Source organism: Lontra canadensis, unplaced genomic scaffold, assembly GCF_010015895.1.
Source record: "Lontra canadensis isolate GAN:19392208 unplaced genomic scaffold, GSC_riverotter_1.0 scaffold12, whole genome shotgun sequence".
NCBI classification, from domain to species: Eukaryota; Metazoa; Chordata; class Mammalia; order Carnivora; family Mustelidae; genus Lontra; species Lontra canadensis.
Window position 1 is genome coordinate 1076796 of NW_022631006.1, and position 27166 is coordinate 1103961.

General features: G+C 35.8%; 1 protein-coding gene across 2 annotated transcripts in view; it reads left to right on the forward strand.

Moving 5' to 3' along the window:
- PRKD1 (protein kinase D1) overlaps positions 1-27166 on the forward strand; it is a 329628-nt gene that overhangs the window by 241936 nt on the left and 60526 nt on the right. Inside the window, exons 3-5 of one of the 2 annotated variants that reach the window (XM_032856215.1) lie at positions 7758-7889; positions 8878-9038; positions 17768-17791. In XM_032856215.1, the coding sequence (XP_032712106.1) occupies positions 7758-7889; positions 8878-9038; positions 17768-17791 (317 nt within the window). The remainder of the gene's footprint in view (positions 1-7757; positions 7890-8877; positions 9039-17767; positions 17792-27166) is intronic. The other variant, XM_032856216.1, reaches the window with a different exon arrangement.

Consider the following 27166-nt stretch of genomic DNA (forward strand, 5'->3'; position numbering starts at 1 on the left):
TTCATGAACAGATCAAAGGCTGCTTCCTGAGCAGGGTTGTAGCCCTGCCAGCGAACACTGCTACTGTCTTGCTGCTTGCTTCTGGTTACACGGGGGAGGGGGGGGGGGGATAAGAAGGATTTATTTCTTCCTGAGCAAGAAAGAATACAAGCCGACTTACCAGTTTTCATAATAGAACATAGGCCTTGTCACCTGTACGTCTGGTGTCTAACAATGCATGGGGGGCTGCCTTTGCATGTTAGTAGTTATATTCTGAATACCGGAAAGTATTAACATAACTAGCTTTCTGTGACCTGGCTTTATATAATTATCATAAATAAACCTATTGTAACTATGCTTTAAAAAGAGACTATTATTATTACCCTTTGGCAAGTCAGCCAGTAGTGCCTGCTACATGTTCATGTTCATGAACCTTCCCATTCAGTTTATGCCATCACTATTAAGATTTATGAGCTCCTCTTACTTTCTACAGTCATTTTCTACATAGATTTAATGAGCATTCACTTCTGTTTTCTTCATGTTGGTGTTTTATTTGAACTTCTTATTCATCAGGTATAACATATATACTATAATATTACACATATATATGTGTATGTATATAAACATGTATTTCCTGTGTTTCCTTATTACTATATTATAGGACTATTTCCTGTAATATAGGAAATATAAAATACTTTTATGAGCTATAAATATGTTATAAATTATTTGTAATTTATAAATATTATATAAAATATATGTCTTATAACATAGGAAATGAGTTTCTAAATTATATTTTCCCCCACATAGCTAATTGTTAATCATTTGTTAAATGTTTTCCTGCTGCACTAATTTACGGTATTTCCTCCATCATATTTTAAATTCATACATAGAGTGGATTACTATGCAATCAAGACCTGTCCTTTTTATCTCTCTTTTGTGTTACACACAGCCAGGACATTTTTAAGATATCATAGTTTTATAGAATATTCTGATATTAACTAGCGCTTAATTTCTTCTTTATTCTCCTTATAAACTCTTCCATTTGCATCAGAATATTTTCTGTTTTTCTTATAGAAGGACTTCAGAATAATTTCATTAAGCCCAATAAGATTTTGTTAGAATATTCTGTTGGGATATTGCAGTAGATGTTTTCTTAAGATGAAGAGTGAATTTTGAGCCCTCTTGTATAATTTATTATGACCTATTTTAAATAGTTCATTTAAAGCCCTTAGATAATCTTTGTTCATCTACACTATTTTCTTCTCAAATGTCTTTGTTCTTCTAATTTTTTGTTGTTTGAAAATAGTTGTCTTCCCCTAGAAAAGATAGGGAAAGAATTACAACTGAAAAATTCAGCTTTTTCTATTTTGTTTGCTAGCATTAAAGTGTTTGTTTTGTTTTGTTTTTCATGGTTAAGGGCTATCTCAGGTCATCCTTTCCACATATAACACGGCTACAAGGCCTTTTGTTCTGTTTCAGGATTTTTCAAAGCTTTGGCGTTTTCTTTCTGTTAATCTTCTTGGTGTGGCTCTTACTGTCCGGAACCACCATTTGCCCTCACCTGACTCTGTGCTACCCCTTCTGCAGCTGATGCATTTTCTTTTTCAGTAAGAGCTTGTCAGAGAGTTCCCTGGGTGGTTACATCAGTTTCTCTAGCTCCCACCCCTTTTTCTTCCTAAACAGGGTAACTTGGTATTGTGCTATCAATCTGGCTTGAGAGACCATTCCTCTTAGAGCCGTATTTTTTTTTAAGGGTCTCTGGCCATGGACTTATAAAATATTTTCCCAGAACTTTCTGAACTGCCTAATCAAACATATCTAAATACATTTTATGGTTTTTTTCCTCTTGGCTGCTTTAATCTCTGGGATATTCATAGCCTCCCAAGTTCCCATCATTGTACCTCACTAACGTTTTTCTGGCCACATATGAGTCAAAAATGGAAATTCCCATCTCATTTCTTCAAAGGGAGAATCTGGTACAAACATAGCTTGGAGAGACTGGGACAAATGAAGAAGCAGAAAGAAATGACCAGATATGTGTGTATGAGGGGCAGAGGTAGTACAGACATATGCAAACTTAATTTTACAAGCACCGTCAAATATGTGGGCCACAATAGCATCGAAATGATTTGTTGTCAAACTTCAGGTAACTGTCGCATGGACTGTTGGGAATCCCTTTGCTAACCATCCTGACAGTTCACCAAAGATGAAATGTCAAGAACTCACAGTAATTATAATTATAAAGAAATATGTAGTTAATCCTATAAATTGTCTATAATTAAATAAAATCGGACTATATAAAAATGTTCCCTTTTGGGGCACCTGGCTGGCTCAGTCATTAAGCATCTGCCTTAGGCTAAGGTCCAGATCCCAGGGTCCTGGGATTGAGCCCCGCATTGTGCTCCCCGCTCTCCAGCAAGTGTGCTTCTCCTTCTCCCACTGTCCCCATTTGTGTTCCTTTCTTGCTGTGTCTCTCTCTGTCAAATAGATAAATAAAATCTTAAAAAAAAAAAAAAAGTTCCCTCTTGGGGCACCTGGGTAGCTCAGTGGATTAAGCTTCTACCTTCGGGTCAGGTCATGATCTCAGGGTCCTGGGATCGAGCCCCTCATCTGGCTCTCTGCTCAGCAGGGAGCCTGCTTCCCCTTCTCTCTCTGCCTGCCTCTCTGCCTCCTTGTGATCTCGCTGTCAAATAAATAAATAAAATCTTAAAAAAAAAAGTTCCCTCTTAGTCCCATTCTCTACTTTTCACAATACAGTACACTTCATCCTTCAGTCCTCTTCTGTGTCTGTCCTTGAGGAAGCTTTCCCTGACAGATCCAGGCAGTTCTAGTCACCCTTTTGTGTTTTTTCTCTGCATTTTCTATTATGGTTTTTATGGATCTGTCATCCTCACTTTGACTTTGAACCCTCAACAACAGATAGTTCCTTGTCATGTTTCTATTTCAAACATGTACGACATTACTTAGTAGATTGTAGATACATCAATAAAACTAGTGTCCGTCAACTACATGCTTGAAGATATTAGGACCACTTGGCCTCCGCAAGCTAATTTATGAAAGATGTGGACCATATCGAAGTTACAAAGGAGTGTTTGGGTCTCAGTATTAAAAAAAAAAAATCTTTCTACTAATTTGAGATATTCACAAATGGAATAAACTGATTTGCAAGGAGTTATCATTCCACCAATGGAAGCTCTCAAAGAACAGAGGATGATTTATGTATATCTGTTATGTGTGTCTGGATAAATGATGGGATGTTAAAGGACAGAATGGTTTCTTAGCCTTAAAACTCATGAGTATGTGTTTTTACGTGGGAATGGTATCCAGAAGCTCTTTGCAATATTCTGGAGGTTAAGGAAAGGCAAATTTATCTATAACAAATCTTAACAGATTTAAAAAACTTCATAATGTTTTGCTCTTGGCCGTAACCGGCAACACCGGTTATCACGTGGACACAAAATTCCAATTGGCTATTAGTGATGTATTACCTTTGATTTTGTGACAATTTAAAAACGAGTTATTGTTACTAATTCCTATTTGTTTGGAGACAGAAGGCTTTCAAAAAATGGAGTCAATGCAGAAAGTGTATTAAAAAGATAGTTGATCATAATTGGAATTAATTTCATTCTATGATTATTACATGAACTCCTTTTCTTCCAGTATCTTTTGCATCTCTGAGATAAGGATGCATGATACAAGGTTAGTGTGTTATATCTAATTGTGGGTTAAAAAAAATCTTTTCTAGTGATTAATAAAATAAAGATGCAGTTTATAATCCATAGTGTTTTTAATGGTCAGAGAAATATGATAATTTGATCCAGAGCAGCTTAAAGAATTTGTATGGTTCAGGTGTGAAAACTGAATCAAGATCCTATTTCACCTAGGACAGCTCCTTAATTTCTCTGAGACTCAGTTTTCTCATTTGTAAAGTAGGGATGATAATATCTACTTCATAGATTGTTCATGAAAAATGGAAAGAGATGATACTTGCAATGTGTTAACTTTTTCTCTTATATCTGTCCCAAATTGTTGATTCCAGGAAGGGTTAATGTTTCTGGGGTGCCTGGGTGGCTCAGTCATTAAGCATCTGCCTTGGGCTCAGGTCAAGGACCCTGGGATCAAACCCCACATGGCATTGGGCTCCCTGCTCAGCTGGAAGCCGGCTTCTCCCTTTCACACTCCCTGTGCTTATGTTCCCTCTCTAGTTGTCTCTCTCTCTCTCTCTCTGTCAAATAAATAAAATAAAATCTTTAAAAAAAAAAAAAGTTAATGGTTCTCCCAAATTGCCAAAATTATCAATTAAAAAAAAATTACTGAAAATCTTGGAGGAGCTGACATTATTTTATTTTATTATGCAAATAATTTTGACCTCCAGAGATTATTTATTTTGCTTCAGAAGGCTCATTTCTTCTGTACCGCTAACCAAACAGTTTATTCCATTTTGTGCAACAATTCATAATGAATCTTAAAAGAACTACTGATTATTTTAGAGTTTTTGGCTCAATTACCTGTTTCAAATGCTCAGTGACTAAGGAAAGCATGTCATTTTCTCCTCTCCTGCACACTGGTGTATAACAATAGACTTTGAATAGAGCAAATCAAAGAGACACAAATACCAGTATAAGGGGCCCATTGTGCTTAGTTTGTAGCCCTGTCACATGCTTTTAATTTAGGTTGGTTGATTGATTATGACAAACTGACAGATAGCACATTGTTCCTCTCTTGGAGTCTCTAGACACTTTAATATTCGTACTCTTATCTGTCCATTTTGATTCCAAAACTTAAGTGAAATGGAATTACAGTATTCACTTTGTTTTCCTGTGCTAAGTGATTATCTCTGAAGTGCAATTTTGTGATTAGGCGAGATGGCATGCATACACTCAGCTAATGCTGATTTCCCCCAGGGTGCAGAACAGGTAAATTCATAATGAATGGATGTTGTGCTTTGATTTCAAATGGATGTAAAACCTCCCTACACTTGGTAGTTTTATTTTAAAAATGTATTTAATTATTCTAAAATTAACAGGAGAATATTAAAATTGAACTTTAGAAAATGGCATTTAAACATAAGTCAAGGGTGCTAACTGCTTATGAATGTTAATCCCCTTCAAGAAGTGAAAAAACAAACTTACCTGACATAAATGGGGTGGGGGGTGGAGGAGTGTGGTCATTGAAAATCTTCAGGTAAATTATTTATATTTTTTCTGATTAATTCAAAAATATCTGAGTACACAGCTTAGTATTCGTATTCTCAAATACTAATGTTCCTTATTTTGAAAACCACAATAATGATTAACTAATTGGCATTATAGTATCATCATAGTTGTTTGATCCTGAGGGGTGACTTTTTTAGGGGGAGGGGAAAAGAAGAGGTAAAGAGTTAATGATCTGCACAGAGTATTTTCTTTGATATTTTAAAAACAAATTTTATCTGTAAGTAAGAGAGCTCAGTTTCGAAGAGAATTTACATCCCCAAATTAGATGTGTTATGACCAAACCACAAAAGTAGATGATTGGTACCCAAATCATGCTCCTTTACTGATAGGCATTGACTATAATATTGTGAATCTTGAAGTGAGAAACATAGTATGCAATTTCTCAAACTTATTTCAGTTGATATCCTTTTTATAAAGAATATTAACACTAGTCAGAACTTCATGTAGACAGTGTTGGTACGTGGTTGTTGGTGGTTTTTTGGTCAGCTTCTTCTTCCCATACTTAAATCTCTTAGCATAATATTCAATATATATTAAGAGCTCAAGAAATCCTAATTATTCTTGTTATTTTAATTATCTCTCCAACTGAGTAAAAGTCAAAATTTTAATAAGCTGATTTTCAACAATAAAGCACATTAATTTAGAATAAAGTGCTTTTATTCAAGGCTCAAAGAACAATCAACCCATTAAAATTTTTTTGCTCTTCTATTACGGTCCAGTTGTATGTCCTGTGAACCATCAGTAATATTCTTTCTGCTGGAAGTGATTCACTTTCCTGAATGTTCTGTTATCACTTGCCCTGAGGGACGTGATACCCTCAGAGTTGTCCTCATAATTTTGGACACCTACCTAGCAGAGGTGAATGGCCTACATTTTCAGTATGCACTCTATGATACTTCATACCTGAGTTAACAAGGTAAGCACTTCCGAAGTACACTCAGTGAGTGATTTGTTAGCCTATACCCTGCTCTCCGAGGCAGCAGTGGGAAAACTGCGAATATTTATTCCCCACAGCATGGGGCTATTGGACATAACTCTTTGGGTGGAGATAGGGAAGACAAAATGTAACGCTGGCATGATGAGGACAGTGATTTGGGAGCCAGAACATCTATGGGTTGTAGTTTTAGTTCTCTTTAGTATTGTGGGCCACATTTTATTGTTTCTCTGAAACTTGGGAGTCATTTTATACTTATTATCGGGGAGGGGGATTGTTTGTTTTTAGCCTATCTTTCTTGCTAGTTGGGTAGGCTCTGTAGAGATGTCTTACTCATCATTAGATCTTTATCCCCATTTGTACCATCGATAACACTGAAGGTGCTTAACACAGGTGTCTTGAAAAAGTAAGGCAACCAAGAAGGCAACCAGAAGGAAGAGAGAGGTGCAGAGTAGAACAATATATTTAAGGCCTAAGTTTTCCTCCCAAGTTCTCTTCGAATAAAACCTCATGAAATCAAGTACACATGGTCCTAGCTTTAATGGAAGTGTAAACTTTTAGGGCTTGGTGAAGTTACCATCAGCCAGATCTCTTTTTATGTCTGGGAAACTGATGCTCCTGATGATTAAGTGAACTGTCACTTGAATAACAGCAAAGCTGCATCCAGCTCTTCTCCCTCCCATGGACTGTTGTGGGTAAGCTCAGCATTAACCTCCATATGCAAATAAATCCAGAAAGATATACCTCCTGCCCGTTTGAATTTTGGGAAAGTGGGTGGTCTTTAACTTTCAATTCTCTGTATCTTTCTTGACTTGAACAACAATAAAAACCATAAACTACTTTTGAAACACCATAAAAAATATCATTTGGAAAAATAAAACTTAAAAGAGTAATGAAATTTAGTACTTTGCAGGAGTACCATATACGATAAGTAGAAATATCCAATAACAAAAAGTACCCCACATCATCAACACGATGCTTAAGTGTATTTCTTAAGGAGTGGATTGGAATTCACCAGAGTGTGTATTTAAGTCCCTCTTACATATTGTTAAAGAAACTGCTTAGTTATTTTTAGGTCATAATAAATGGTTGTTTATATTGCCTAAGAGTTCAAACAACCCTATCTCCCCAAGAAGAAGATGCTCAGATTTCTCATCTGTCTTCCAGTGGGGCCCCACTCTTCTGATGTAGCTTTTCATGGTCATATTCAACTATCCCATCTTCTGATCTGTCAAATTCAATCCACCAAATTTTTTTTTCATTAGTATTTCTGATTGCCTTTCTGGGGAAGAAAAAGCAAAATATTTTAAAGTAACATCTGGTATTTGTAAATCTGATTGAACTGTCCTTTGATTCATGCTTTCTTCCACATTTTACCTATTCTCAAAGTGCCCTGAGACTTTGACTTGTAGGAAGAGGGGAGAGAGGCTATGCCGTGCCACCAGTGGTAAAGCTGTGGGTGGGAAGAATGGAATCTCACGGCTAACACCAAGCACTGTTGCATCTTATTTTTCCTGACTTTGCCCAGAGCGTTATATCCGTACTTGCATATTAATTATCCTGCATGCTAGTTACCTACAGATCAGAGTATCCATATGACTTATTTCCCGATCTTACTATTTCTACAGCTTCTGCCACCTTTGAAGACTTTCAGATTCGTCCCCACGCTCTTTTTGTTCATTCATACAGAGCTCCAGCTTTCTGTGATCACTGTGGAGAAATGCTGTGGGGGTTGGTGCGTCAAGGCCTTAAATGTGAAGGTAAGATCTTTCCTTCCCCAATCAAGTCGATCACATGTGGGAACATATGAGCTATCTGCTTATGTTGTGCACTCTACAATAATGTCTTCTTTCCCTCAAATGTCTTCCAGCGATTTTGGGGTGCATGGATTCTGTTCTGTTCATTTCTTTACATTTCCTGTCTTCAGCATATTTACTCTGATCCAGGATACTTGACATTCATACCGTTTCCCCCGTATTTTGTAGCTGTGTTTCTTTTGTGTTATTTTGGCAACAAACTAAAAATAATATCTGCATCTTCGGTCAGAATTTGGATTAGTAGACATTCAATAAATGTTTGTTGAAATGAACAGAGATTTAGGAGGCTCATCAGACTATGCAAGGTCATTCAGCTGAAGAGTGGCAGATGAGCTTGTCCCCCTGTTTCTCATGTGAACAATGAATAGTAGGAATATTGAAAAGAAAGTGGTGTGTTCCTAATTATCTACCTTGTGGAAACTACCATGTAAGTTATTCTACATATTTTCTTAATTCTACATGGTTATTAGACCAATTCTATAGATAGCAAAACTGAGGTTTGCAAGGTCATGTGGACAAAAAATTGTGAACCCGGGATTCAAATCAATGTAGTTCAAAAGTGTGATGCACTCTGATTAATTTTCCCTTATGTATCCACTCACATTAAAACTTGTGGCAGTTAAAAATGCACCTCAGGTGATCCCTCTGGGTTTTTGTTGCTAGATCCCTCAGAACCCAAGTCCATTCTATCAAAGAACATTTGTTTTAAAATGGTAACTAGAGTAGATGCTGAGCTTGTCCAATAGAATCAGAATTCAAAACCCACCCTATTTACAAAATGTGAAAAGAGATCAGAAAAAGCTCAAGAGAAAATTTGAATTTCCAAATAGCCTCAAGAAACAGTACTATTTTTAAAAATGCATAATTTAATACTAGAAGAGCTTTTAATTTATGGTTGAACAAAAATCATTTTTTTACTTTATCTTTCCAGGATGCGGTCTAAATTACCATAAGAGATGTGCATTTAAAATTCCCAACAATTGCAGTGGCGTGAGGAGGAGAAGGCTCTCCAACGTTTCCCTCACTGGGCTCAGCACCGTCCGTACAGCGTCTGCTGAGCTCTCCACCAGCGCCCCTGATGAGCCTCTCCTGGTACAGCCTCCTGTTTATCCATTTATCCTTTTACATGAGAACCTGTGGGACAGTGTGATAACAGTGTCAATCAAGACAGGGCCCTGGGAGGGAGGATACAGCCAGCGTGTTAATGACTAGGTTTCTTCAGGGCCTGTGCTATAGGTTGGTCAGTGCTTCATCGAATATCCAACAGATTTGAGTTTGCTTTTATCTATGAGCCTCCTGCAATTAGAGATATGTGAGGTTTCATCGTGGCCATCAGGCCAGAGCAGCACAAATTCATGTGTGACTATTGCAAAACATAGTTTGTTGGAATTTAGAAACCAGAGATAAAAGAAGTACTTCTCCGAAGATGATTAGAGTACTTTGTGACGTAGCTGAATATTTATTCTGGGAGAAAATTTTAAATTTGCTCTTATGAAAATAGGAAAGTCTTTAATGTCTTGGCATCACTAGCATACATTTTAGGATATTGTCAAGGTGACACTGATTGACAAATGCTGAGAGAAAAATTGGACTTGAATACTTTAAATATTTCCATTAGCTCTAAAAATACTTATCGTGTGGATATCACTTAAATATTCTTTTTTAAGACAGTTAAATTGGATTTTCCCAAACATTCAAAACCAAGTAAAAATTGTGGTAATCATGTGAAATTATTTAAAATAAGAACATAAGCTAACAGTGTGAGACATTAAATTTCCCATATTTACTCCATGCGCCCCAAAGAATATTACAAAGACTTTTTATAATCTAGCTATTGTAAAAATCAATTAAAGAAAAACATTAAAAATTATTACAACATTAAGGTTAAATTCATCCTTCTTGGAGTGGAGAGAGACGATAAATTTTGAAGACATCTCTAAAAAAAGTGTATCAATGAGTCCCTTGTTTGGAAAATTTTTTATTTTGATCTTTATATCATTTAAATTTTTTTACAGCATAAACCAGACATATAGCCCAAATGAATGCCCATTTTGGTAAATAGGAAAATGTTATAGTCTGTCTTCCCAAGAATTTCTTTTGAGACCTTGTTGTGTTTTCAGTCTGTCTCTCATGAAGGAAACCTGTTGAGGGAAGGCAAGTACTTAATCCTGCCATTAACTAGAAGAATATCGTATGTTTGGTAACTATTCAAAATGTATGTGTGTGATATTACCCTGTAATGTTGCATTAATGGAAACTAGTGATAGTCTAATTGGAAGATGCTTAAATCAAAAGCTATTTACTTTTTCAAATAATTCATGTCAGCTTCCCAATTCTGAAGTTCCTTGATTTAGTTTTAATTTTTATAAGTAGTGATTTTTCAAGTTATAGCAGTTACTCTCACTTTTAAGTCAGTCGCTGAGACAATGCTTTTAGAATACTTAAAAATAAGTTTAAGAAGCAAAATTGTAAATTAATTGTATATTATTTTTAGTTTTACCAAGAAAAGTTCTTAAAATTTTATCAAACATCCCACAAGAAATCTAAAGCTCTAAAGCCATTCGTTTTTGGAATAGATTAGAATCTAGATGATTAATGCTAAAGATCCTTCTTTTAGATCTATGTTAACTTTCTATAATATATACATATACATCTATCACATTTATACATATACATACACATACAGCCATATAAATAATATAGAACATTACATACATAATTTAGATTTTATAAGTATAAATTGAATTACATATTTAAATTATATGCGTGTATATATTTATAAATATATATAATTTATATGTAAATATAATTTAGGTTACATAACTATAGTCTTTAACATGGATTTTCAAATCAAATTATTTAATTGCTTTATTTAACCAAATTAAATAATTATTTCATCATTTGAATTACTTGATTACAAGCTATATTTTACACTAAATCTTGAAATTCATTAGTGCTTTATTGCTGAATGGAAATTCTTATAGTAGAATGCTTAAAATGTTTTAATGTATTTTTTAAAATCCGATTTTAACCATGTCTGTCAAAGAGGCTTATAAGATTGTGACCAACTCAGAAATTTGTGAGGTGAGAAAATATTGGAGCCATAAAATACTTTGAAAGATATTATTATCATAAATTTTCATAACGTACTATAAAATGCCCAACAGGTAACCTTTAAATGAGAAATGCCTTTGGAAATAATATTTGTGACACTATTTGAAAAGTCATGTTTTACATGTATCAAAGCTCTTTGTGCCCTTATGGTATACCTATTTATCTCTCCTTTTATCCAATACCTGAGAAAGGAAGCCAACACTGGCCCACTTTGAGAGGGCACATATTTTCTGGTTGTCTTGGGTCATGGTCATGCCTTACCTACTTTATGTAGGGACAAAACCACCTTGGCCTACCCAAGCATTTTGGAGTACAGTGATTATGTCCTTCTTTATCCGTGGGCAAGACATGAAAGGTCAGTAATTGCAATTTAAAATTTATAGTAAATGCCTAATCAAAAGTAATATTATGGCAATAATAATAAAACCTTTTAGTTATAGATACAATAAAAGATATTTTTCCATTTCTGTAAAAGACAATGACCAAGATAAAAAGATAAAAAGACAATGACCAAGATAAAAATTGCAGCATTGATTATTAATTCCATTATTCATCCATGTTGCAATTATGCCATGACAAGTGTATAGATTTTTCTCTCAAACATAAGAAAATGATTTTTCCTGTCCATTGTTGATGGGTTATTTTGACTATAAAATCATCATTTCACATACAGATGAAGACACTGGTAATTCTATTAATTTATTAATTTTTGACACATGAATTGAATCTCAGATTTTCATATTACTGCTAAGATTAAAAAAAAAAAGTATAACAACATAGATCATATGACAGGCTCTGTCTGTCATAAGTCCATCTTTTAGGAAGACCCAAAATGCAGTCAGTTTATGGCCTAACAACTCAACAGGGGTATATACCTTTTAGTAAAGTAAAGACCAGTATTAGAAGGAAATGAGAAAAACTCAACAGGTTCTTAAGTAGGATACATTAATATATTCTACCATTATATATAAGTATACTTATTAAGATGATATCCATTTTATATGCTTTTAAGAAAATTGTAGAAGTCAGGATTAGATGATCTTGTCATTTCTGTCTGTTTTACTCATTTTTTTTTCATCTTTTTTGTTTTAATTTACAAATGTTCTTGTGGTATTTGGGAAAAGTCAAAACCAATTGAAACCATGTTTTATAAGACTTAGTCTTAGACAAAAAGTTGATCTCTTTCAGAACTATGAAGAAGTTTATTTATATCTCATCAGTGTCCTACAAGGGACAATTATAAAAGCTAAATAAAATATAACAGAAGAAAAGAGAACAAAATAATACTTGGAGGCACCCAAGAGCTACCAAAGCAATCAGGATTTGAGGTACCAATGTCTCAGAAGGAAGGAAGTCACAGAGAGGTCAATACATCCGACATGTCCCCACAAGAAACAACTATCTGGCCCCAAATGTCGGTTGTACTGAGGCTGAGAACCCTTGAGGTAGAAACATGCTGGGGAATTTCCATATTATAAAGTCACAGTTAAGACAATGTAGTATTGCACAAGGCTTGAGTGTTAAAAAACAAGGTGGTATTATACAAGAACAGAACAATAAACCAATCAAATAGAATAAAGAGAGTTTAGAAACTACCTGTATGTATATATTAGCCAACTGATTTCTGACAAGGATATCACTGCTGTGAGTAAAGATGGTCTTTTCAACACATATATCTGGGACCAATTGGTTATCTATATGGAATACATGAATCTTGACCCTACCTTACACCATATACAAGATTAATTCAAGGTAGATTGGGAGCTTCAAGGAGATAACATAGAAGAATAGCTACAAGAAATTGGGGTTGGAAAGCTCTTTTAAATAAGACTCAAATCACTGTTGTCAAAGGGGAAAGAGTGAAAAATTGGAGATCATTAAAATTAAGAAACTGTTTGCAGCAAAAAGTACCATTGAGTGGAAAGCAAGTCACTGAATGGGAAAAGATCTTTTCAAGTTACCTATCTTATAAAAGACTCTTATCCAGAATATATAAAGAACATCTACAAAAATTTAGAAGATAGGCAACTCCATTTAAGATACAGGCAAAAAATACTTGAACAGCACTTTATAAAAGAGCACCGCCAATAATGTACTTCATTAGTTATCAAGGAGTCTAAAGTTAAATCACGGGGCACCTGGGTGGCTCAGCTGGCTAAGCATCTGCCTTCAGCTTGGGTCCTGGTCCCAGGGCCCTGGGATCAAGCCCCATGTCAGGCTTCCTACTCACTGCAGAGCCTGCTTCTCTCTCTCCTACCCACTCCTGTGCTGTCTGTCGCTCTCTCTGTCTCTGTCTCAAATAAGTGGATAAAAATCTTTAAAAATATAAAATAAAGTTAAATCAACAGTGAAATAGTTCCACACCAGAATGTCTAACACTGAAAAAAAAAAACCAAAAAAACCAACAATAGCAAGTATTGATGAAGATACGGAGGAACTGGAACTCACATGTACTACTACTGTGTGGGTATAAATTGGTTCAACAGCTTTGGACAATGGTTGGCCTTTATCTTCTAAAGCTGGACATATGTGTATCATGTGACTCCATAGTTCTACTCCTAGGTTTATATTCAACAGAAAAGTTTATAGACACATATATTTCTATATGTGTCTTTCTATAGAAAGATTCTATGTCTTTCTATAGAAAGATATGTACAAGCATTTTTTTTTAAAGATTTTATTTATTTATTTGACACAGAGAGAGATCACAAGTAGGCAGAGAGGGAGGCAGAGAGAGAGAGGGGGAAGCAGGCTCCCTGCTGAGCAGAGAGCCCGATGTGGGGCTCGATCCCAGGACCCTGAGATCATGACCTGAGCCAAAGGCAGAGGCTTTAACCCACTGAGCCACCCAGGTGCCCCCAAGCATTTTTTTGTTTGTTTCTTGCTTTTTAATTTTTTAGACTTCATTTTTAGAGCAGTTTTAGGTTCTCAGCAAAATTGAAAGGAAGATACAGAGATTTCTCATATACCACCTGCCCCCACACATGCATTGCCCCTCCCATTATCAACATCACTTGTCAGAGTGGTACTTTTGTTAATACTGATAAGTCTACTCTAACGCATCATAATCACCCAAAGTTCCACCTCAGTGTTCGATCTTGCTGTACATTCTCTGAGTTTGGGCAAATGTGTAATTGTCTGTTCATCATTATGATATTATATAAAGTATTTTCACTGCCCTGAAAGTCCTCTGTGTTCCACATGTTCTTCCCTCTTCATGTTCACCTGATTTCTGCTAACCAGTGTTCCTTTTATTTTCTCCATAGTTTAGCCTTTTCCAGAAAGTCATATAGCTGGAATCATGTAGTATGTACCTTTCCATATTGGGTTCTTCTACTTAGTAATATGCATTAAAGTTTCCTCCATGTCTTTTTAGCCTCACAACTCTTTCCTTTTAGCATGGAATAATATTCTATTGTCTAGGTATCCACAGTTTATTTATCCATGCACTGAACACAAGCTATCTGCTTGTGTCTTCTTTTTTTGTTGTTTGAAGATTTTTAAGTAATCTTGATGCCCAGCATGGGTTTCGAACTTACAACCCCTCAATCAAGAGGCTTATGCTCTACTGACTGAGCCAGCCAGGTACCCCTGGTTATATCTATTTTGGTGAGGTGTCTGTTAAGGTTTTTAGCCCATTTTTAAAATTAAGTTGTTTGTTTTCTTATTGTTGAGTTTTAAGAGTTTTTTGTATATTTTAGGTAATGATCTTTTATTAGATGTATCTTTTGCAAACATTTTGCAAATATATTCTCCCAGTCTGTGACTTGTCTTTTACTTCTCTTGACAATGTCTTTTGCAGAGCACAAGTTTTTAATTTTAATGAGGTGCAACTTATCAGTTGTTTCTTTCATTAATTGTACCTTCGGTGTTATATCTCAAAAGGTACCACCATATCCAAAGTCATGTAGGTTTTATCTTGTGTTTTTTCCTAAGAATGTTATAGTATTGTGTTTTACATTAAGGTCTATAATCCATTTAAAGTTAAATTTTTCTGAAGTGTGTAAGGTATGTGTCTAGATTTTTTATTATCATTATTTTTATTATTTTTATTTTTTTTTTGCATGTGAAGTTTGGTTGTTTGAGCACCATTTGTTGAGGAAACTATTTTTGTACATTGTATTGCCTTTTTTTTTTTTGTCCAAGATCAGGTGACTCTATTTACAAAGGACTATTTTGGGGGTCATTAATCCGATCCATTGATCTTATTTGTCTCTTCTTTCACCAGTACCACACTGTCTTGATAATTCTAGTTTTATAGAAAGACTTTAAGTCAAGTAACATCAGTCCTCAGTCCTCCGATAATGTTCTTCTCTTTTAATATTATGTTGGCTATTCCGGATCTTTTTCCTTTCCTGTAAAGTTTAGAATTACTTTGTTGATGTCCATAAAATAACTTGCTAGGATTTTGATTGGGATTGTATCAAATCTATAGATCAAGTTGAGAAGAACTGATATCTTTACAATATTAAATTTTCCTATCCATGAACATGGAATATTTCTCCATTATTTAGTTCTATATATAATATTACAGCCAACTATTAAAGAAATAGGCAGCTCTCTTTATCTTTTGTCTTTATCATCATATGTTTCTGGTGATTCTACCTTGATAGCAAAGTAGAAAGAGCTGTGTGTTCCCCCCAACTTTTTCTTTAAAGTAATGGTCCTATCAAATACTCTGCCAAAAAAAAAAAATAAAAAAATAAAATCCTGATCAGACAATACTGGGAAGTCCTTCTCAGTTCATTCATGTATTGGACATTGTAATATTTATTAAGAACAATTATGGGTCTCAGAAATCTTGGAATAATGAAATCAGTGTTCCTATATTAACTCAAATATGGAATCCCTTTTTCTCATAAAACCTAGGGATATCCTATTTGGGGGCAGAATGCACCTTGAGAAACGGTAACTTAGAGGAATAAGTGAACATATGTTGCATAGATCATCTTCAAATATCATGAGCTGAATAGCATTCAGCCAAAACTGAATGCTGATGAGAGCCCTGAGTAAAGGTATTCAGAGCTTACAAATGAGAAGAAAATCATGAACTTTACATATCAGATATGTTGATGAGCATAAGGATAATACCTTATTTTGGAAATTAAGAAAATTGATTGAATTCCTCTCCCAAAAATAAAGCTTTGCCATCTCTGTAGGAAAACGTTCCATAAAAGTACACGCAAACAGGGTTATAATTTTATCTTGTATAGACACAGGGCAGGCTGTCCCAAGATGGGCCACTTTGGCATAAAGATTATTTTGAGTTAAAAGCAATCAAAACCCAGCAGATGCAGGAAAAGTTCTAGGCCTCCCCCACAGCTGCCTAAATTTACATTGGAAAAGAGAGCCTGTAACAGGAAGAGAGCTATTAATAGAGACTCCCCTTTACCTAAGGAACTTATCTGCATAATAGGGCAGCTTTATTTTTCCAGACATCTCCCTTCACCTTCTTGTTAAAACCTTCTTCCTAAAGACCTTCTTCCCTTACATATCCTCAGACTCTACCCCCTTCATTAACTCATACAAGCTTCATGTTTCCTCACTGTTTTTGAAATTTCAAGTCTGTGTGGATTTTCCATATGTATTCCTATTAAATTTGATTTTCTCCTGTTAATCTCTTCATGTCAATTCACTTCTAAATCCAGCTAGAAGGACCATAAAGCAGAGGAAGGTCTTCTTCCCTAACATCCCCAGAAGTCTGTTTGGATCTGTTCAAACAAGCAATTATTAACCCTGAGTTCTGCACTTGCTTCATGTCAATCTAGAAATATAGCAGATATTACTGGGTAACAGTAAATCTTAGCTGAACCTCAATCTAAATGTCCACTACTTCCCAATGTCTCTGATTGTTGAATAGGATATTGGGGTTCAGAAAACAATGGCCATGTCTTTTTGTTAAGAAAAAGAGCTGCATTTTAGTTTTGATTTGGGATGAAAACAACATATTCAGTGTAAATACAGGATATGTAAGTCTACTTAACCAAGTTTCTTTTATTTTTCATTGCTATTCCTCTTAAAACAATTTTTTAGAATAACCTTTCTATTTTTGAATTATACTTCAACCTTGAATGAAATCAGACAGAAAACAATGATATGCAGCAAAGACTTTTAAGATGAGCAAAGAATGCACTGTAGGCACATTTCTCTCATTAAAACTTTAACCCACTCTTGGACTTTCCAGGTTTGTAAACCACTGACTAATACCAATTATTCATCAGGTTATTCTCGCCAGCAGGCAGATAACAACTATATAACATTTGATTACTTTGATGACCTTTTTCATTCTTTTCCCATTGAGAGGATGAATTATTGTGAAGAAAATCTGATCTTTCCCGTAAAGGTCAAAAATGCTTCATTTTGACTATAATTTATTTTCAACAAGGTGAAGGAGCTGTCTTTCATCACTGACATCTTAACAAGTAGGTTTTTTTTTTCACCTCTCCCAACTCACAATTGTAAACTGTGCTTCTGCAGTCTTGGCTTAGTGTCCATAATTCCATTTAAATGTTAAAAAGTGGTTTCCAACTCAGATGTCTCTGTGGCCCTAAAGGCTAATTAGTGTAATATTTTGCTTAAAAATACATCTATATAAAACATTACTGATAACGTGCCTTGCTTTCTTCAAATAACATCATTTTCTTGTCTTTTTTCCCCTTTATTCTGCACCTTTGCCTGTTTTTTGCTCTTCCAACTTCATGTTTCAGTCTCCTGTGAGTCCTGGCTTTGAGGTAGGTACTAATTCGATCTGACAGTAGGAATATGCTTCCCCATCTTTTACAAACCAGCATAATGCTAATAGGTTGACATCAGAAAATTATTTGCATTGACTCTGTGAGAATAATCAAGTCAGAGTTTAGCTCAGAATCCAACCTGTTGAACTGCAGAAAGCCCATAGGTTTTTCTAGGAAATTGAAAAGGCAGGTTGAGAATAGAACAGAATACAGTCAGCACGCACCTCACCGGTAGCATGTTAACTGAAATGTGTGCATATTAGAATTGTATCCTGAAGACAGGTCCCACAGAACCATGCAGAGTGAGGCCACCATCCCAACACAGACACACACACACACACACACACACACACACACACACACACACAGGTTTTAGCTGGCATTGCATGGTGAGGTATACAACAAGAACTGCCTGAAGATGAACTTAACTTTTTTTAAAGAAAGGAGCTTTTAATCCTTAATGTATTATCTGTTACATTCTATTTAATTATTTTTAAAAGGATGGTATGCAAGTGGATATATCAAGGTCTCAGTCCAAGAAGAAATTATATCTAGAAAATTCGCAAATTTCCTTCCTTGAGGTTTTAATTAAGCCCCTACCCCTCCAAAACTGGCCTTTTGTTTATCTTAAGCAATTGATAGCCTGGATATGGGGAAAGGCATTTAGATCAAGTGTTAAAGCAGAGTATACAAGGGTGCTTTTATTATGATAACTTGTTTTGACCAATTGACATGTTAATATTTAGTTTTCCTTATTTCCATACTTCTGGCAAATTGAGAATTGACATATTATTTTTCTCAAGAGACTATAAATTTCAGATACCATTATTAGTGTCCATTCTTAGATGGTCTTGTTAAAGTAACTCTAACAAAGGAAGCTAATGAAAACACAACTAGAATGTGTTCTAGGTTAAATAGAATTGAGAAGTCAAGATATCTTGATTCAGAGGATTATAAAGTGAAGAGATCTACTTCAATAATAGTAAATTTCTGTGTTTGGAAAAATCATCCTAGTTCAAAACATGCCCTACTTAGAAAAGTCCAGGGTGAAAGCTAGGTAATTTTTTTTATATTCTTGCAAATTTAAATTATGTAATTTACAATGCCTTCCAGACATAATTTGAAATGGGAATTAATATCTTTCCCTTGAGACTGTCCTTTGGGAATGAAGCCAAAGAAGAACGAGAACCATTTTTTCACTTCTTTCTCCTACATTGCAATCAGGAAAGATTATCTAAGGGACTGAGGGAGATAGTCTACTTTTATGTGAAAGTTATACAACCTAAAGGCCACTAGGCTTTCACAGCATGGCTCCTGATGCAAATAAGATGCATTTTCAGCACAAGCTGTTGTTCTTGAACTTGTTTATACCCAGTTTGTTGAAAAGATAGCAGACTTTTGTCTTTATACTTGCCTTGGAAGAAAATGATGCATAAAATTCGTGACAGTAGTGTAAGTTGCAGAATTGTTATAAAAACCTGGTCACGGTTCCACGCTCGTGTCCTGGTCAATTAATGCTTTTAGGTTTATAACTCTGGAGTGCGAAAGCATACGAAATTACATAAATTCTCTGCCTTTATGGAGCTTGCATAAATGGCCAATGTACAAACAAATAGATATAGTATATATGTCTTTGTAAAAGTTTCCTGGTGTTATAGTGCAGTGATATATATTAATTTTCTTAATCTCTCCTATTGATTAGTTTGTTTTCATTTCTTTTATTTTAGACATAGCTGAAATAAGCATACTTTTGTTTTTGTTGTTCATTTGTAAAAGTGTTAGTAGGTTTTCCGGTCAACATTTGTTGAATGTATTTAATAAGTTATCTTCTTAGAAGCCAAATGGACTGAAGAATATATACAATTTTTTGCCAAAGGGGTTTTCAAAAAGTTGTAAAAGTTTAACTTTATAACCTTGAGAAGTACAGTGTATGAAAGTTTCTACTGCCTTACATTCTTCCTGACAATCGATTTTATCAGTATTTTAAAAGGTTTTGTTTTGTTTTGTTTTATTTACTAATTTGATAGGTGAAAAATTTCTGTGCTTAAATATTATTTCCTTATTGGAGGATAAACAGCTTTTCATATATTTATTGGCCATTTGTATTTCACCTGTGGTGAATTGCCTATCTTTTTTCTGTTGAGCTGCTTATTGGTTGCTGAGAATCTTTATTTATGATTAATCCTCTGTTCATCTGTGGTAGAAGCATATTTTCAGTTTCCTGTGTGCTTTTGCTGTCTTTTCCCACACACTTTTAGTAGAATGAAGCAGAATTTAGACAGTGATGTCCTTTGCAGTCACAAGATATAAGTGATGATACATTTTTTAAAAAATAAGTTGGGTCTTATGGAATTTTCGAAATTTAAGAATTTTACTAAAGTTTTTAAATTATTTTTAAATATCTTTCAGGAATCATTTGCTATTATTGCTTTGAGGTTAAAGGGCTCTACAGAGAATCTATTTTGGGTAAAATTAAATGCTTCTAGTCTAGTCCTTTTGGTAATTCCTAATATTCAGACCGCCTTACAGAAATTATTAGGAAATAAATTGCTAATTCCGAATGTTTTCCCTGTGTTTGACTGTTTTATATCCTCACCTTTTGCATCCTTTAGTTTTTATGAAAGTTAGATAATATTCAGTTTAACTTGTTATTAAGGGTGCATATTTTCTAAATAATAATTTGCCACAAACTGCTATTAATTTTATAACATTTACTGACTCACATTTAATTACATAAGCATTGTATTAAAAGGAACTCATGCCTGAATACTTTCCTAGAAAAATCTCCCCCACAAATGATTCATTCAGTTACTGTTTTTGCTCATTGAAAAAAAAAAAAAAAAAAAAAGACAAGAAAATACCAGTATTGAATTATCTATCAGTTACTGGATATCCTGATACACTTAATCATAGTCCAGGTAGATTCTTTTCAAAGGAGCAAATAATGGGTGGTGGGGGGGAGCTATTTCTAATCCTGAATGAAACTATGATGATATTTCTAACCAAATAAATATTTTCCAGGATATTTTCCAAAGTAGCAAAGTCTATCTAGAAACAGAGACTTGAATTGTTATTACTCTTGTGTTCTGGGGTTCCTGGAATCCTCATGATTCATCTGAATTAAAAAGTCATTTTTCCATTGAAATATGCACCATAACATCCATGCAGTACATTTGCCAGATATTGCAAGGTTTCTTTTGATGATTGTGTAAACTATTTCTCCAGATTCAGACCTGGGTAGTGTATATGTTCAGTGAGGAAAGACATCCAAGAATTCTTGAACCAGCACGTCTCCATCCCTTAAGAGTTAGGAGAGTATGTGCAGTGGTGGGTTTGTCAGGAAGGAGCCCTTCAGTAAAATTAAGAGTGTGTGGTCTGCTTGATGTGTTATTAACCAGCTGTTCCCTGATTTCATTCACCGTGTCTGCCTTATTATTAATTACATGCTCTGTAATATTAAGTATATGTACATTATTAATTCATGCTCTGAACAAAAACTTCCAGATGTGTAACTCTAAATGTAAACACTCAGGAGTGTTCTTCATGAACTCCCCCCCCCCCCGGGAGAGGGGCATTTACCACTGCCCACACTTACAAGCATATAGGTCTTGGGAACTAATGGATCTTTAGAGCAGGCTCTGAAGGGCCTGTGTTCCCCTCAGAAAAGGGACCATGGCTTTCCTAACTCTTCCCACAGCCAAGCCTTAAGACACAAAACACTGGTCTCTACCTTGCCCTGCAAAACAGCCTCCACCCCTTCTTATCAATAAGAGACATTTGTTTAGTCTATTGTCATTCCAGACCTGGCCAGATTTCAGTCCCTTCTCATTTAATTCCTGACCAGTCACAACTACAGAGGTCCTAGTGGGTTCTTAGCTGACTACTATGGAGAAAGAAAGAAAGAAAGAAAGAAAGGAAGAAAGAAAGAAAGAGAGAGAGAAGGAAGGAAAGAAGGAAGAAAAGAAAGAAAGAGAAGGAAAGAAGGAAGAAAAGAAAGAGAAGGAAGGAAAGAAAAGGAAGGAAGGAAGGAAGGAAAGAAAAGAAAGATAGATTACTCAATGTTAACTTTGAGAGCTTTTGTCTTCATGAATGTTTCTACTCAAAAAAAAGAACTAAAGTTTTGTCTAAGAGAAATAATAATGAAGTGTGAGGAAAGCGGAAGATTAGATTTGGTGTTATGAATTAGACTTCCAGAAACTTGAGAAATAATTCAGATTCTAACGTATTTATCTGTGTTCTCAAAAATATTTAGATACGTGATTTTACTTCAATCATTAGACATGGTTTTCTACTATTTGGTTCTATTTGATCAGATGAATTCCTCTCTTCCTTCTCAAGAAGAGTGAAAATATTGCCATTTTGATAATAAATATAGTGAAATGCAAGATGAAACAATGTCCAGAAGTTAGGAACTAATATACTCTTTCTCCAAATAGCCCAGTGTTTTGGGTGCTAACTATTTTTCTGTAGCTGGGCATTGAAAATACTACTGAGTGGTATAATCGTATTGAGGTTGTGCTTTCTTGTATTTTTTAAACTCAAAATTGATGGGGAAAAGCCTCATCTTCTTCTCTGTTTTTTAAATGAGTTATTAAAATATAGCTTTTGGTACTACCACGTTTCAGAAGCACAAGTGTGCATACACACACACACACACACACACACATAGCGGTGTGTTCACCATTCACTGTTATAGGTTAAGAGTCTATAAAACACTATAAAATTATCCTTATGAGCCCTTAAGTTACACTTATTTTTGAAGGGAGAGGCTAACCTTTGTAGCCTTGAACTGTGTTTATGGCATGCTTTTCCAGCTTTTCCTTGGTGTCTCTAAGGCAGTAGTCAGTGTGACAGCCTCTTTCCAGATCATTTCATTCAGCTTTCCTGTGAGTTCATAAACCCAGACCAGGCCCCTGTCAACTTAGGCAGGATCAGATGCTATGGGAATGGATGTTCCTGACATCACTGTTCTTGATTTTTCCACATAATCTATTTACCTTCTACTCTACTTTCTATGTGTAGACCAACTCTGATATTTGAAGCCCCAGAGAAGAAACTGTTGACATGCCAAATTATTTTCTTCCTCAGTGAAAGTGCTCCTTTTTTATTGTGTAAATTTAGAGTGCCTGGCATTAAGGTCACATTGCCTTCAAGTAAAAAGAGAGGTTATCTTCTGTTATGTTTCCCCTTTCCTCCAAGAGCCCATGATTTGTAGGATGTTGGTAACTGACATTTTGAAAGAAAAGTGCATGTAATATAACAATTCTTGAACAGTGCTGGTGCTTTCCCTGCAAAGGGTGGATTGCTTAAGCAGATAGTAAAGTTCCTTTACCCTTCATTTCTGTTTACCCAAAATAGAGTGATGCGATAAAAAAGTTAATGTAACGTTCACGATTATTTTAGCACTCAGGAAATCCAGACCACCTTGTATTTTTAATACAAGATTATACATATATATGTTATTACCATGAAAGCTTTCACAAATTGCAACCAACATTAAGAAATGCATTCTCCACTGTAAAATATGGCTTCGGTCACCACTAAGCAAGGGCACACTTTTTTTTTCCCTGCCATATAGCAACTCTTTTCACTGTTATGAAAAGGTGTTGATTAGCTTTTATTTATGCTATATATATTTAGGATATCCAGCTGAGTGAGGAGGCAAACTCATTTATTTGGCACGCTTGGCAGGCAGTTCAAGGGATGTAGAATCAGAACTGTAGCAGAACAGCACTGAGCAAGCAAGTCTCCCAACACCCTAACCTCCCTGTACTCACTGAAGTACAGGGCATGGAAACATGATTGTTCCTCTATGAATTCCATTTCCCAGAGGTCTTCAGATGTGTATCATTTACCCAGCAACCGGTCTGTGCGGGAAAATCCCTCACTCCTAGTGTGAGATGTAGTGTGCTCATCTAAGTGGTGTTGAGAGAAGTTGATCATTTCTTTTTGCTTCAGAAAGTGGTCGGCCTCAGGGGCGCCTGGGTGGCTCAGTGGGTTAAGCCTCTGCCTTCGACTCAGGTCATGATCTTAGGGTCCTGGGATCAAGCCCCTCATCGGGCTCCCTATTCAGCGGGTATCCTGCTTCCCCCTCTCTCTCTGCCTGTCTCTCTGCCTACTTGTGCTCTCTGTCTCTGTCAAATAAATAAATAGAATCTTTAAAAAAAAAAAAAAAAGAAAGAAAGTGGTCAGCCTCAGACTGCACCTTCACAGTGATGTTTTACTGGCAGCAACTAGGGGTAAGGTTAGATAATCATTTCAAAGAGAGACTAAGGAGGTATCAGAGTATGTAAAAGAAATCTCCAAGTTGTCTCAACATAGTCATTCATGGCAGGAGTCACGTCAGGGTCGACACGAAATGCTTATTCTTCGGGAAGCCTTTTTCCTGAATGACTGCCTTTGCCTCACCATGGGGGTGGTTTCTCTTTTCTTCGAACCTTTGTATATATGGGCACTTAATCTATGCAAGATGGCATATCAGAAGTTGGTGATACAGTGATGAACAAAACCATCAAGATTCTCTCTTCATGGCTCTTACATTATATTGAAAAGAAACGGTAAAAATCCAATATCCAAGTGGGTGAATAAGACAGTCGTAGGCTGCAGTAATAAATCTGAAGGAGTTACAGGATGGCATGCCAGAGAGTAATAAGAGTGTGAATGCGGAGTGAACAGTAGGCTGGGTGGTCTGGAGATCTCTTGGAGAAAGTGACATATGAGCTGAAATCTGAAGAATAAAGCAGAACCCGGTATGCAGAGAGAAGGGAAGAGCACATATTGTGATTGTTGATAGTACGTTATCTTGTATCCAGAATTCTACTGGATTTAAGGTTATCGGGCACAGAGACTTATTTACTGGTCTTTCTCTGTCCTGCAGCATCTGAATTCAGCTTTCAGGTAAGATTTGCCCCAGGACGCCTGGGTGGCTCAGTGGGTTAAGCCGCTTCCTTCAGCTCAGATCATGATCTCAGGGTCCTGGGATTGAGCCCCGCATCAGGCTCTCTTCTCAGCAGGGAACCTGCTTCCCTCTCTCTCTCTGCCTGCCTCTCTGCCTACTTGTAATCTCTCTCTGTCAAATAAATAAATAACATCTTAAGAAAAAAAAAAAAGATTTGCCCTAGGAAACACTTGTTCAATTAAATAGATCAATCGTGTTGGCAGGAGAAGAAAACTATCATAAGGCACTATTCCGCACAGTTCTTTGAACGATAGTCCAAAATTCTAGATCTTAAAACTTTTGAAATAAAGGATTAATGTTTGGTTGGATGTTTTCACACAGCTGTGCTCATATCTTTTAAGTATAACAGCACCTGAGTAGGAAAGTAGGCAGACAACTGAGTGATGCTCATATAATAGAAGCTATTTATTCATCTAGTCATTCTGTTCTAGAAAACATGAATGACTCTGATGCTCTCCTCTGAGCACAGACAAGCTGGTTGAAAGTCTCTCCTCTAGGTCAAGGTTAAGAGATTCACAATATTTTCACACTGCATTTTGGCGTGTGTAGAACATGTTATTACTTAATTATTCTCACTCTTCCCCTCCCCCCAAGAATTCTTCCATCATGACTTAAGTGAAGGGAAGAAAATACTTTCTGCTTTCACATTGGCATAAAACCAGGGGATGTGAGAGCTGGGAGGGGCTAAGGAAGAGGAATCACTGTTATTACCTGGCATGGGACCACCTGAATTCAGAGTTCTGCTACCAACAGGCTGTGTGATCTGGGCCAGATGATGTGACCTCCCTGAGATTCAGTTTTCCTATTTGTAAAAAATGGGGTCATAACACTAGTGGGCATGAAGTTTAAATAAATTAGTGAATGTGAAGTGCTATGAAAAGAGCTTGGCACATATAAAATTTAAAGAAAGTGTTTTATGTCATTATCTAGTTCACAGATCGGGGAATCTCCATGGACCAGGTTTATTCCCCAAGTGAATTGACAGGCACAGTGAAATTTTTCCAGGGTTGCCAACATTTAGAAATAGAGTTATTTCATAAAACAACTAGATTTTTTTTTGTTTTGTTTTGAAAAACTGAGAGGCCTGACAACACTAGACCACATGCTCACATGGCAGCTATCAGCAGTGTATGAACAGTGGCCGTTCCTTTTATTCTGAACCTTCCTCCAATTTTCCAGAGTCTCCACTACTCCCTATTGCATCCCTGATACTGATACTGATAAAATTCTCTATTGCAACCTACAAGTATTTGAACTTACTGTCCCTCTCTTTCTATAGCGGAAGAGTTCTGACATATTTTGTCTTTGTGTTGGATACGCAAGTAGGAGTGAGGAACAGGCAGATAAGTACAGAGAGCAGTTGCAATGAAAAACATTCCTTAGCCAATTGTATTCTCTTAAAATTGAAATCCTGTAAAGCAAATACGTCAAAGTTACAACCCATATAATACTACATTTAGTAGTATTACTACTACTACTACCCAGGGGTGCCTGGGTGGCTCAGTCAGTTAAAGCATCTGTCTCTGGCTTAGGTTATAATCTAAGGGTCCTAGGATCGAGCCCCACATTGGGCTCCCTGCTCAGTGGGGAGCCTGCTTCTCCCTCTCCCCCTCTCTCTTTCTGCCTGTCCCCCTGTTCTTTCTTTCTCTCTCTCTCTCAAATTAAAAAAAAAAAAACAAAAACAAACCTTTTTTTTAAAAAGAGTCTTATAGTGTGTACTTGAATTTCTCTATTGAAATGTCACATCTATTATTTCCATGCAGTTACTTCTTGAAAACATTATTTCCATTCAGTTCAAGCAGTGTTTTTGTTTATCATGTACTGGGCACTTCTTCCATTAACAGAGGACAAATATGATTAAGACACTGTCCTTCTCCTAAGATCTATTAGGATCTATTGCCTAATGATTGAGACAAGTCCAAAAAGGATGTCACCATGTATGCTAAAGCATTCTCTACTTTTCTGTTCTCTTTAAGTCAAGGGGTGTTTATGTCACCCCAAATCTATTCCCAATATGAGGCTGTGAAGTGAATTTTACTTAATATAAATATATTAACACTGCAGAAATTTTCATTTGAACCAGGCATTTTGTAAAGTGAGGTTTATCTTCCAAAATCTTATGTCTAATTTTTACATCATTGGCAATCAGCAAACGACATGGAAAGGCAACTCTTCCCCCTCTGTTTTCTAGCTTTACTAATGCAGAGAATTCATTTTCAACTGCGAAGTGGAATATACCTTGTTGGGAAATGGTTTCAGAGTCCTGTTAAATGTTAAAGACGGGCTGGCAGTTGGAGTTTCCATAATGTAATCTAAGCAATCATTTCCTGGGAAGGTTTCAAACTTGCTGAGTCATTAATTTAGCATACCAGGTTAAAAAACAAGTTCAGTCTGTAGAGAAGCGGGGTATGTTA